This window comes from Plodia interpunctella, chromosome 15 (genome assembly GCF_027563975.2).
Source record: "Plodia interpunctella isolate USDA-ARS_2022_Savannah chromosome 15, ilPloInte3.2, whole genome shotgun sequence".
Classification (NCBI taxonomy): Eukaryota; Metazoa; Arthropoda; class Insecta; order Lepidoptera; family Pyralidae; genus Plodia; species Plodia interpunctella.
The window spans coordinates 7,702,374-7,716,443 of NC_071308.1; the positions used below are offsets into that span (position 1 = coordinate 7,702,374).

Genomic DNA, 14,070 nt, shown 5'->3' on the forward strand with positions numbered 1-14,070 from the left:
TGGTGTGAACATCTTTTGAGTCGCAACTTTATTTTTTGTTACCATCCAAACTTTCACATTTGTTTAGTGATACCTCTACTAAGTACTAGAGGTAAGAGGTACAAAGGACCCTTCCGTTGAATTCCGAAGGACGTCTGCACGGGTCTCCACCTCACTCTCATCTAAATATTTCTGCCGCCAAACAAAGGGCTTAGTGTGGGGGTTTTAAAATAATTTATTATGGTTTTACCCGAGTAAAGTCGGGTGAGAGTAAGAAAACAACAAAATATGTTTAACGAATAACTTTGTATATTACTTATAACTTAAAAATTGAACTTACAACTAAAGGTGAGTTGCACCGTCAACTTTTACATTGACTTTAACGTGCGCACAAAGACGCAAAGTGGCGTTCACTTCACTTCAGTGGCGCGCCGGTTAAAATAAACGTCAAATTTGATGGTGCAACTCACCCTAAAACAATAAGTAGGTATAGCAAATAAACAATGTTATAAATTCGAATTCATTTGAATAAATATAGGTTTCGTAAGGACACCGAAATTAAGCAACAACAGTCTGGACCTATGCTATTTTTTTTAGCGAAATAAGAAAAATGATTTAGAAATTGAAAGTAATATCATAGCTTACATTTTTTTTTAAACATTTTGTTAAATAAAAAATATAGAGTTCAGCCAATCGTGCTTCAAAACAAGCTTCAAAGTTATAACATTTATATGTTATTTCAGTATAAAACAGGTGTCCAGTTAAAAACTACAGTTTTCAGAAATATTTACTACAGTCTGGCTCATGCTTAACTAGACATAATTTCCACGAATCCGAAATAATTTATTATTAAATGATTTTAAGACGAAGTTTATCCAAATATGTTTTAGGGTTGCATCAAACGTCTGCTAACTTTTAACCAAAACGGTTATTTAATAAAGGCTCTTATTGACATGCAATAAGAACTTCTATTGAGACACGATAACTTTTCTTTTCGATTGCTGGTAGAAATAATACCCTGTAGGCATTAAAATCCAATAAGTTAAAGTTACGAGATAGGTGTATTAAAACACTAGAAATTGATGAAGAATCATGGACGTATAAAAAATATACAAGGCGTATTGAATCTAATTGTCTTTGCGTGTAAAAATATGAAAAAAAAAACCAATCAAATTGAACTTTCCAGGCACATTCCAGGTATTTGTATTATAATTAATGTATAATATCCTATTAATAAACTTAAAACTATACACGGTTTCTAATACACTATAATGTTTAAGTTTAATTTATTAGATTTTTTTTATACGTCCATGTTACGTACGTTAAATGCTTGATGTCACAGCCAGAATTGAAAGAAATGACACTAAATAAAAATTACTACTAAGTACATCTATAATACTTTTCATATCTATAAAAACGTTATATCGAAAAAAATAAAATGATTTTAATTTTTTTATATGTAGTTTCTTTTAAAGAAAATTTCTTATGTTATATTATTATCTTATTTTATAATTATTTTATCATATCCTATAATTATAACTTGTTAAGGCACATTTATCTATACAAATGGAATCGTTTAACGTTTTTAGAATTACAAAATAAGCAATATTTACTGAATTTTAAATATTAGAGATTAAAATCTTATATAAAACATAAATAAGTCCAAAACAGTCAAATTTATTTTTTAAATAAAACATAGAGGTATTTAAAAATACAGTAGTCTTTTAAAGGCAGACGAAAAAAGGAGAAAGAAACGTACCTACATCATTACTTACTTTGATTATCTCCTCATATTCAATGACCAAAGTAAAACAAACCTTATACGCATTGAATTACGATCGATATTAGCAACTATTATTGTCACTCACTGAGGAATTAGGAATAAATCTCTCTCAATTAAACTGAAGACTCGAGATTATTTTTTAGTTTAAATTTAATTATTGACGTCAATAAGTCATTCTAAGTAAAACAATGATTTTTTATTTTAATTGTTATTAATTTTCTTCAACTTACTGACTGGATCAAAAATAATTATTTACAGAGATTCCTAGTAAAAGATTTTCATATCGAATCAGTTTTAAATGATGTCACATATGATTCAAATCAATAAATGATTCTATTTTGTGTTAGGATTCACTGGCCAAAGAAAATTCGCAGAAGTGTCGATAACTCACTGCAGCACTATTGATTTGTCCCGCAGAGTCTTGGCAGCTTGGAAGGTGTTAGACATCAACATAGCAACTGTCATGGGCCCTACACCGCCAGGTACTGGCGTAATGGCGCCTGCGACTTTTACTACCTCTGTTAGGAAAAAAAAAAGAAAAGTAATTAAAAAAAAAATACGTTTTTAGGAATACGAAGTTATAATATTTGTTCGATTAAAGTATACTGGCGATAAGATTTTTTTTTTTAAATAAAAAGAAACATGAAATACGAATTTGGAAACTGTTTGCAAAAGGAATGGGTAAAATATTATTAATTGATTTAAAAAACCACTTCAAAATTTTTGAAATTGAATTTAAAGACTATGTTCATATGAATAGTTTATATTGCAAGAGAGTTTTAAAAATTACAACCTTTTTTTCAATAAATAGATTTAATATTATTTGAATTACTTACCATCATAATCAATGTCTCCAACCAATTTGTTTTTCCCTTCGGAGTCTGTCACTCGAGTGATGCCAACATCAATGACAGCCGCTCCGGGCTTTACCATATCTGCTGTTACCAATTTGGGAATACCTGTAACAAGGTAAAATGTTAAAATAACGATGTTGATTCAACATTTTTATACAAACATGATAAAAAAAATTAAATAGCTTTCACGCCTAATTTGTTTATTAAAAACTAGTGGCTTCGCTCAGCTAAAACCATAATTTTTTAAAACTTTCCTGAGACTATCTATTGGCGAAAACCGTACAAAAATCCGTATGGTGCGATATTTATAAGGTATTCCGTGATTAACACTTTCTTACACACAGATTCAAGTGATATGAAAGAATTTAAAAAATTAGATATGACACATAATATAAGTCTATATTCGTCATGTAACTAAAATACAATTTTTTACATCAATACACTAGAAAATTTCAATTATCATGAAATAATATTAGCAACATTCTAAATAAAGATTATTATCAAATTACCTGTAGCGCTTATGATAATGTCAGCATTCCTACAATAATGCTCCAATTTCGGCCTAGGTGTGTATCTGTGGCAGATTGTAACAGTTGCGTCCATGCCTAGCCCACTTTCATGCCTCTTGTCTGTGTGGAGCATCATAGCTATCGGCATGCCTACATTCTTCGAACGGCCAATCACTACTGCATCACGGCCTAGCGTTTCGATTTTAGCTCTAAAATTAAATAAACAAAAAGATAAAAATAGAATAAATAAAAAAATCTGTTTTTTTATTAATCATATTAAGAAAAAGGCACACAAAAACAATAAGTAAGGCACAAAAACATATTAATTTGTATTTGAGATAGCTATTAAATACAAGAACATGAAACATAAAAGCATACAAAAATTTTTTACCTTTTCAGCAACTCTACAACACCAAGAGCAGTAGCTGGCACGATAGTAGGCATATCCAGGCATAACTGTCCAACGTTGATGATATGGAAACCATCCACATCCTTTTTTGGAGAGACAGCATTGCATATCCTTCTCTCATTTATAGTCTCTGGGACCGGCAACTGAATCAGGATTCCATCAACATCTTCACTGTTATTCAGTTCATTAATTTGATTGAGAAGGAATTCTTCTGTTATGTCACTGTCAAACTGAATAGTTTCAGCATCAATACCACAATATTTTGCAGCCTTAACTTTGTTGCGGACATAGGTGTGGCTTGCTGGGTCGTCCCCTACAATGATGCACTTTAGAGACGGCGGCCTGTGACCTTCTTCCACCCATTTTTTAATTTTCACTATTAATTCATCCTTTACATCTTTAGCAATCGCATTGCCATTGAGGATCTGGGCCATGATCCTATGAAAAACAAAAAGAAAAATTACATAAAATGAAAATAACAGAGTTAATTGGTAGAAAACACTACTGCAAAAAAAACACATTGAAGAAAAAATTTAAAGAAAATTCGAAAGGTCCAATAGGCAAAAATAACTACAATAACATGTTTTAATCAACTACATAGAAAGCGAATGTATTTGAAAGCACACACAAGTTTTTTTCCTTATTTTTACCTGGGTGAGCCCAAGGAGTCAAAGTAAGTGTGGCTTCTCATTGCGGCGGTCAAAACTTTACTGACTACTCGGAGGCATAAGATTTGCCTCATCACTTACTGTTGACGTACAGAGTTCATTAGGTCACACAAGACAAACAACTACAATATTTCATGTTTACCACTGATAATGTAAAATGAATCAATATCTTTGAAATACCAGGTCTGATCCAGATTGAATTGCATTTTATTTGTAAAATATTATATTTAAAGCAGATTGGGGTTGTATAGTTCAAAGATATCAGAATGTCTAGTCAAAACCGGTTTAGATGGAAATTTAATCAGCTACCATTTACAACTCAAGACATCTATTCACAAAGTTTTCCATATAAAATATTCCTAAGGACTAGTTCAAATATTCCCAAAGAATTTGTCAACCATTTGGTACTTATTAAATTTTAAGTTATTTCCTTTCCCTGTGGCCTGCAAGAGAATTGCACTTAGGATAAGGACCTATTGTATACCTGTGTAGTATTTCCATTGCATAAGTTATGGTTTATCTTGTTTTGGTGCAAGAAAGTATTTTTACTTCTTTATTCATTTATTAAAAATACGAATAATAAAACAAAATAAAACATAAATAATTGCAAAGTTACTTGTTTTAGTTTTTACTTGTTCAGTCAAATAGTGGAATAGCTATTTTAATTTATCTTTTGTAAACTAATGCAAAGATAAAACCAAGAATACATACCAAAAATTACTTAATTATACACTACAAGAAATCACTTGTTAGACTCTCTCCGTAAATAAGGTGTACCTCTTTCAGTGAAACTCGAGCAATAAGTAGCTCACTGGTTTCAATTAGAACAATAGGAGTAAATATCCTTGATACTGTTATGTATACAAGCTTATACGAGTGATAATAAAGTTACTATGCACAGGTAACTCGAAACTGTTTGATCATGAAGCAACTAAAATGATTTGCCGATCAAGCAATTTATTGTAGGAAAATTCCTCGAGTGTAATCGTTTGTAGGTTAGAAATTATTTACAAATAGGTTTCCAATTGAATCAAAAAATCTTACCTAATTTTGATTGATAAAGCACAACGATAAACCACGAACACAAATAAATGTATAGAAATAATAACACAAATTCGACTTTCTAGACAGTTTACATCAACATCGGCCACATGAAAGGAAACAAGTGACAGATATTTTACGCTCACCTGACATACCAGACAGTGACAGATTAGATTAGATATGCAAAATTTGCGTTCCGTTTAGGAAATTACTACCAATGGTTATAAATTTTGCGATCCATTCCAAGACGTCAGGTTACCTAGTTAAGGTACAAAATTCCGAGTAAATTAAACATAAATAAATAAAATAAATATATTAGGACAAATCACACAGATTGAGCTAGACCCAAAGTAAGTTCGAGATTTGTATTATGGGATACTAACTCAACGATACTATATTCCATAATATAACAAATACATAATATAGATAAACATCCAAGACCCGGGCCAATCAGAAAAAGATCATTTTACATCATGACCCGACCGGGGATCGTACCCGAGACCTCTCGGTTCAGAGGCAAGCACTTTACCACTGCGCCACCGAGGTTGTCAAATGTACCTACCTACCTACTAATTCCATCTACATCATTAATTTATTGTTATGCAAATAATAACAATATTGACGTGCAGTGAGTGTGCTGCAACATTTTCCTCTACCGTCACGAAAAGTTTTAATATGAACGAAGTAATAAAATGTGAACATCAATGAAATCGTAGTTGTTAAAAATATGATACTACATTGACCTCTGTGATCCTGGATGTGTGCGCCCCACGGAAGAGAAGTGTGCCCAATGCCCAATGTGCTCATGACCTCTTTTGAGGGCTGGAGCCATACAAGCTATGCATTCATTTTTTTATGTCTAAAAACGCCTTTATTAATCACGGAGCTAAATACACAGATATGTTATTAGTAGTTCCATATTTTTCACACATATTGTTTATTTTCAAAATACTATTTATTTTTCTGTTGAACATTTTTCCAATGACGCATTTCGATAACAACAACTAAATATTTAAATTACTTATTATAAGGAACTATTAACTTAAAGATAATTTCGAGATAAATGATGATAGCCTCAGTAAATTATTAGCATAGAATTATTAGGTACCTAGCTCCCATGAGGTACACAACCTAGTTTAGTTACATAGGGTACAAGTAAAACTATTTTTAATGTTAAACCACTAATTAAAAATAATTTGGGTATCATCATCACATAGATTAAATACATATTCTTGGCTTAAAATCTTTAACGAAATGTTTTTCGTCTCTCTCACGCGTGTTCACGATCACAATATTTCTGTCTAGACCACGGCGTGTGGTTCCGCCTTAGCATAGGACGTGTTCCTGTTCCTGTTCTAGTGCGTCCGTTAGTAGTCCTATTCGAAGGGTTCGCTATGCTCGCGTGAATGTCATTAAGCAACAAATTCATGCCTTAGCAGCTGTGCAAGATGTACAATTGTAGCTTGGGCTACAATTACATTCCCAATGGTTGATTTCAGACAGTCGGCCGGTCGTAAAATTAAATCTTTACAATTTTAATGTTTTAAGTATTTTGTATGTCGACTTCGCGGCGTCACAGCTCCGAATGAAATTGAGAACATTCGATGTATAGAGAGGTAAGTTTTGCCTCAGCATAACACATAATATATCCTACTTATATATATCTATACTTACATTCTATACTAAAACTATAAGTGGGCTTTGTGTGTATATGTAGATGTATGTCTGTAGATATTACTGAAAAATATAATAAAAATAATGTAAGCCAAAACAATTGTTGTCAATGTTTTTAGAAGATTTTTGTTTGTCCGTTTGTTTGTGAATCACGCAAAAATTTGATGGAGTTTTCACACTTGTAGGTATAGCAATGGTCTAACATTAAATCTGGTATAGGTTGCTTAGAACCCGAAATATTGACAAACATTATTCATGAGAACAAACAGAAGACAAAACAGTTGTGGCAATATTGTGTAGTGGTATGCACTATCCCAAAGAGATATTTTGTCTCCGGCGTATGCCGCTATATTATCGCGAAACAATCGCAGCCGTACTTCGGCCGATTCGGCATACATTGCTGGTTTTTAATCGCGGTAAACAAAAACTCTCACACAAACAACGTTATGTTCATTAATTTGCGTTGGCATCTGTCCTATTTCGATAATGAGTGGCCGGTATTACGTTACTATCTCCTTATCGGGCACGCGGCGGAGGCATGTATTGGAGGCGGGGTTGTGACGTCATACCGTGTTATCAGGAGTCAATGTCGCCAAGATTGCCTGCTACAAGCAATAAAAACACGGTGTTGCTCATACGTCTGGCTGGATAAAGTCTAGACTACAATCGATGTTGTATGAAATTGGGATGAATGAAGTGAAGGAGATTACACAGCTAGAAAAGATTCGTTTATTTCGGACAATCGTAGTACTGTCAATCATACTTACATCTTCTTCTTCTTTTTGACCTTATCCCACTCATGTGGGGTTGGCACTCGTTCTGTCATTTGCCACACCCATTGATACTCCTTTCCTGTTCATACTATCCTTGACACACTCCATCCATTTCTTCTTAGGTCTTCCACTATTCCTGGAACCCTTTACTTCCATTTTTAATGACCCTTCATGTCAATCATACTTACGTACATGTTATTTTCCATTTTATGATAGCCTTCAAGAAAATATGCTATAGCTTTATCAAAGCAAGCTTGCTGAAGCAAGTCATAAACTCGAATTATTATCCGTGTGTGCTGCCCTTAGTGTTGACTTGGCATATTATCGCCCCCCCTGCGAACAATACTCTAATCAATTACTACGTATATAATGATAACTTGTTGATCTTTGACAGTTTAACAAAATATTTTGTGACAATGTTTTGAAGTGACGAAATTTTTATAATTTTGCTTACTTATGAATTATTTAAATGTTAATTAGGTATTTAATTTTAATGAAGGTATGTAATTAAGTAGATAATCTTGTTTTGTTTGTTTTTTTGCGATTTTGTAAAAAAAATCGACGAAATTATTCCGTAGTTTTTTCGTGCTATCTATTTATCTTCACAAAATTTTGTATCGTTAATTACGTCTAATAATTAGGTGCGAATAGGCTCAATTTACTAAAATATAATAACAGTAAAAAAACATAGCCTTTATAAGCTAATAAAACACCTAAAAGTTAAATGTTTGCCCGTAAATATTGATGCGATAAATTCAACTTTGCGAATTAGATCATCAAAAATCCCAAATAGCAGATTCCATTAAAACAATTCTGATAAATATTACATGGAAATCCTTAAATTGTTTATTTTGGGATGGAGCGTAAACAGAAAATATTGCCAAGGGTTTGTACGAGAAATTAAAAAGTTATAATTGAATATTAGCCCGTTGGAGTAAGTAAAAAGTATCTTATTTCATCGAAACTCCGTACGCTTTCGAAACTTCTACATTGAAGTTTTTGAGCTGAAAAACGGTCAAAAAATTTAATTAAATTCGGCGGTTCTTATACAAAAGCAAAACTTTAGTGTTTTTGAAAACATAAAGATAGTAAACAAACATCTAAATAGTAAAAAAATTAGGTCCAGAAATAAAAATATGGTACGAACGTTTCTTTAATTAAATTTAGCTGATGTTTCAACGGGTTCACAGTCACCGTGGTCGAAAATATAAAAGGTAAATAATGTTCATCCTGTTTCACAACTTCAATATAGATTACTTGACAAACTTTTTTATTTTTTTAATTAATTTTATTTATTTATTACTAGCGGCTCGCCCCGGCTTCGTTCGAGTTAATCCATAATAAAAATATTAGCCTATGCACTCCTGAAGGTTTCGCCTATCTCTGTGCCAAATTTCATCAAAATCAGCCTAGTATTTTTTGAGTTTATCCATTACAAACAAAAATAAAAATCTTTTCTCTTTGTAATAATAGTATGGATTATTAATTATATATTTATGGTTTAAGAAATATCTAAGTTGGTTGTTGCGTTACTCGTATGTCATGAGATTATGACTTATAAAAAAATCACATTTTCAATAACAGTCGTCTATAAAATCATTCATGATAGTAGGTCTAATGTCTAATTCAATATTTATAAATTAAAAATTGTTTCCTTCATTACATCATAGGAAACAAATTAGACGGATCTCGATGCACAATTACTTATTAGGTTTTGAGTGTGAGGACCGTCAAAAAAGAAAACGTCGAGATTTTTAAAACAACTAAGCTAGATGTCCTAATTTAAACAAGTATCCAAGATGTCATTTGACACGATCCTACTTGTGAATATAATTGGAATGCCAATCAAACTTTGTCGAGAAGCCAATGCCACAGAATAAGTATCTAAGACTAATAGATGGTTCTTTTCTTCTCATTAATTCTTCTACAAATTTTTTCGAGAGAACTACTTACTGGATACTTTACTGTTACGGTAATTTGCTTCAAGAGAGTTATAGGAACCACTGAGATATTTACTCTACTATACACGTAAAAATTATAAAATGTATATCTACTCACATCTCAAATTAAGTCGAATTGCGTGGCATTAGCTCTCATATTCCATTGGCTTTGCCGCTCTTACTAAAACAAAAGCAGTTTACCTACGAAATTGTAATTTATTACGTTTGCACAAACGCTCAAATTTCTTTAGACCTGTGCAGATTTAAGATGTATCCCCATATATCATTGCCGTGTCAGAGACGTGGCACGTGTTTTCTCAGGAGTCTAAAAAAATATCGATTTTCTGGCACGTCTCTGCTGTGTAGCGCGGGTTTAGATTTTTGTGTGGCTCGTCACAAGTCAGAATAACATGGAAATGACCCGTAGAAATGACCCCTTGTGGGGTGCGGCGGTAGTCATGTCTAATTTTTGGAGGTAAGCCCTCTTGCCAATGCTAATAATTTGACTCGGAAAGATTAGGAAAATTATGATAATGGATACGATCTAGGAGGCTGTCCTGGGGTGGATTTAAGGATTTGCAATATTAATTAAAATTTCAAGAGTGTATTTCAACCGACGACGTCCAAAGAAGTATTATCTAAACTGTATTTTTGTAACTTGGGATTGTGATTGCTAAAAAGTTTGTTGTTTGTTTGTAATAACTTTATTGCACGAAAATAAGTACATTAATCAAAATTAATAAGTTAGTATTAAATTAATAAGTTAATAAACTTAAGTCAATGTATACCTATGAATAAATTAACTTAAGTTATTTGCTTAAGTTATATATAAATATATAATGAGATAACTTTTTGGTAAGGACTTTCACCACACCATATTTCGTGGTGCGAGCTGACAATTACCGCTGTGCGGTAATTCCCGATCGTTCCGGAGGGCACGGCAACACGGGAGCTGGTCACCTTTTTGTTAAAAACGTACGTACCTAAATGTTTTTTTTTAAGTCGGATAGTTAGTTTCAAGTGCTATCTTATTAGTATAACTATATATATATATAAAAGAAATAGTATAACAACATAAAATGTCGAATAAACAAACTTATCATCATCATGAAATGCAAAATCCTTTGGCTATAATGAGGATAGTCTGCGAAATCCCGTTTACTATATCGTCTAACATACATCAATATAGCCATCGACGTATCGTATGTCTTCCGAAAGTCTCTATATTGCCCCTGTCAGTACTATCGATATAATAGAAATAAATCGATATATTGAAGGTGATTAATCGGGGTCGACTATTTTATTGTGGCGAGTAATAAAAGCGGAAATATCTTTTGTATTCGAGGGTCCGTTGGTCCCTTTGCTAGCAGCAGTATGGCTACTTATGTTGTAAGTAATCGGCTTTGTCTAAAGATTTACTCGTGTGGGAATTTCAAGAATAAGTGACAAATTTATTTGTTAGACAAATTAAAAAAAAACCTCGACTTTCAATTCAATATTCATTTCGCTACTACTTTTGAACGGCTAAACCGTTTTTCATGAAACATGGGCTAAGAGTACTCGGGATAAAATTATCTATGACACAAAAAAAAAACTAAACGAAAATTGGTTCATCCGTTTAGGAGCTATGATGCCACAGATACATACACAGACATACACGTTAAACTTATAACACTGTGCTACCTTTTACTCATGCGTGTTACTAATTAGTTAGATCTCTTTAAACCTTATAAAATGTTGATGATCTAGATGTTGGCCGGGGCTTCGCTCCCATGGGAATTTTGAGATAAAATATAGCCTATAGAAATCTTGTATAATGTACCTTTCTAATGGTGAAAGAATTTTTGAAATCGGTTCGGTAGTTTCGCAGATTACCCGCCTCAAATATACAAACTCACAAACGCTTACCAGTTTATAATAATAGCATAGATATATACATATATACCTCAATAGGTTTTTATTGAATATTACTGCATATGGATATAATGTGTTAATAATATATGTAAATTGCACAAGGTCGAAATAGATTTTCGCATTGATTCATATCTATACAATAATATGTAGACACTTAATTAGCCTGTAAAAACACAGATAGGTTGTTGAAAGCAATGGCTAACGAAGAATTTGCCGCAGCGAACTCCTTTTTAATCGCATGCATAATTTAGACAGCAAAGGAATGAACATGCATAAAGCCAAATACACACCGGACCATGCTATATTTTTTAGTGGACATCAAAATTGCCGGCGATATTTTGTGGTTGGCCAGTGCTAAGCGGTTTTTAATGTCATCCTCCGTGGAGCAATAAACGCCCTTATATATCACGAACGGAAGCTGCGAGAATGGAAAACATGGTAGCAGTGCTAGGGGGCTATTCTTGAAGCTATTTTAAAGTTACGAACGTCTGTTCACGCAATGTTGAGAAAAAAACTAGGACAGGACCACAGACATGTGTTGAGACTTGAGATAGATAACTTTTCTAAATGTTTGGGAGTGTGCCATTTTTTTAATACCTACTATGACGTCGTCATTAGTGTTTGGTGACGGTAACCGCTCTCCGTGAGCGCGGAACGGATTCGAAGGCGCTGCTGCCAGCAAAAATTTGGCATTTGGCAAATACATATTCGTGTTATTCGCATGACGTCTGACACGGGTAATGACTAAAAGGAGACGGGGTGAAAAGAGGATGAAATGTCCTATTTTTGGCATGTAAAATTGCGAATTACGTAATTAGGGCATGTATATCGGTACTGTCTGTGACTAGGACCTATTTCAGTCAGTCATAATTATGGAGCTCTTGCATTAGTGGTGAATTTGCAATGACTTTACATAGCTTGATGCTGTTGCGTATACTTATTTAAAATAGTATACTTATTTAAAGTTAAAATGCAATTTAATATAAAGAAGTACCTGTTACTTTTTATAGGAGGTCTTTGTATAAATAAAATGAAGTTCCACGAAAAGCGACGTTTGCGGTTATATTTTTCTAGAACGTTAAAATTAAATACTTTTAGGAAATGGGTTCCCTTGTACTAGCCTGTTTTTCAAAAGCAACTTAATTATAATATTTAAGAAGTTTTCTTAATTTTTCAACTTAGTAATTTACAAATTTAAAACGTTACAACCAATATGTCATAGCTACGAAGTAGAACAACATTATTATTTTTGCATTTGGAAAATATCAATTCGTAGTAGTTGTACATGAATGAATTAATTAATTCTGACGATCAATCTGCCGTATTTAATAATGCTTTCAAACAATTGAAGATATTGATTTTTCAGTCTTGCTAAGCTCGCCATATAAAAAAGTTCACCATTATTATGTTGCGTTACATACTTTATTTAAGCTAATAATATATTCTAAATTTATATCATGTGAATTGTATGCTTTCAGAATAGGACCCCCTACTACTTTTCTAATCATACTTTGAACGTCGTGTTATTAAGAGCGGAACACAAAAAATAATACATACAGACCGTTCGTTCACCATATCTAATTCAACATCGCGTGTAGCTTCATTAAAATTTCAGATTTTCTGAATGATAGTGCTTTTTTAACGACCTCGGTGGCGCAGTGGTAAAGTGCTTGCCTCTCAAATCAATCATTTATTTGTCAGAATACAGATACAATCAGGTGGTCATGATATAGAACATGCATTCTGCCTTATAGGCGTACAAATATTTAAGTCAATAATATTTAGTATTATTGACAATTAATAAAATTGTCAATAATACAAAAAAAATAATAATAATATAATAACAATATCAATAATACCTCAAATTAAATTAAATTTAAAAAAAAAAAAAAGGTCTCTGAGGGCGCAGTGCGGGTTTGCATTTACACTTCTAACCATCGAATCGATTCGAGTATAGTATCGTTGAGTTGGTATTCCATAACACAAGTCTCGAACTTACTTTGGGGCTAGCTCAATCTGTGTGATTTGTCCTTATATATTTATTTATTATTTATATTTAGAATACAGTCTTGAATCCATATGTCGCTAAGCCCACAGTTGAAACCTATAACTGTACTAGTAGGTACTAGTAGAGGAAGGATTTGTATATTTGTATGTTTATAACGTGTTCAGAAAATTATTCAAAAAATGCTGGATCCAAATTTAATGACATTTACCACAGAGATAGACTATCAGGAACGTAGCCAGTTATCGCGAAAAACGCGGACGAAATCTACTGGATCGATTGATATGAATTTTGATTTATGTTAGAATATAATCTAGTATACCACATAGGGCACTTTTTATCTCGAAATTTCCACGGGACCAAAGCCCCGGGGCGCAGCTAGTATATGTACAGATCTTTATTGTGACGTCTGAAAATTGGCAGGATTTGGGTGGTTTACACTATGAGTGGACTGAAAAGTACCTACTATGTACATTTGATACTTTTATCCCTGAATTCCCACGAGTACGGCCAAAATAAAC

The 14,070-nt window shown here is 32.8% G+C and overlaps 1 protein-coding gene across 4 annotated transcripts; it reads right to left on the minus strand.

Annotated features, from left to right (window-relative positions):
• Positions 1-266: 266 nt before the first annotated feature.
• Nmdmc (NAD-dependent methylenetetrahydrofolate dehydrogenase) lies at positions 267-5,380 on the minus strand. Of its 4 annotated transcripts, none has more exons than XM_053755771.1 (6): positions 5,247-5,380; positions 4,185-4,282; positions 3,517-3,972; positions 3,126-3,334; positions 2,599-2,721; positions 267-2,280 (listed from the first exon to the last, which is right to left on the minus strand). In XM_053755771.1, the coding sequence occupies exons 2-6, from the start codon at positions 4,274-4,276 to the stop codon at positions 2,150-2,152; spliced, it is 1,011 nt and encodes a 336-aa protein (XP_053611746.1). In that variant the 5' UTR covers positions 4,277-4,282; positions 5,247-5,380; the 3' UTR covers positions 267-2,149. The 4 variants fall into 4 exon arrangements, with proteins under 4 accessions (XP_053611746.1, XP_053611745.1, XP_053611749.1 ...); XM_053755770.1 differs by lacking the exon at positions 5,247-5,380 and adding an exon at positions 4,914-5,062; XM_053755774.2 differs by lacking the exon at positions 4,185-4,282 and having other exon boundaries at positions 5,247-5,376.
• Between the last annotated feature and the right edge of the window lie 8,690 nt (positions 5,381-14,070).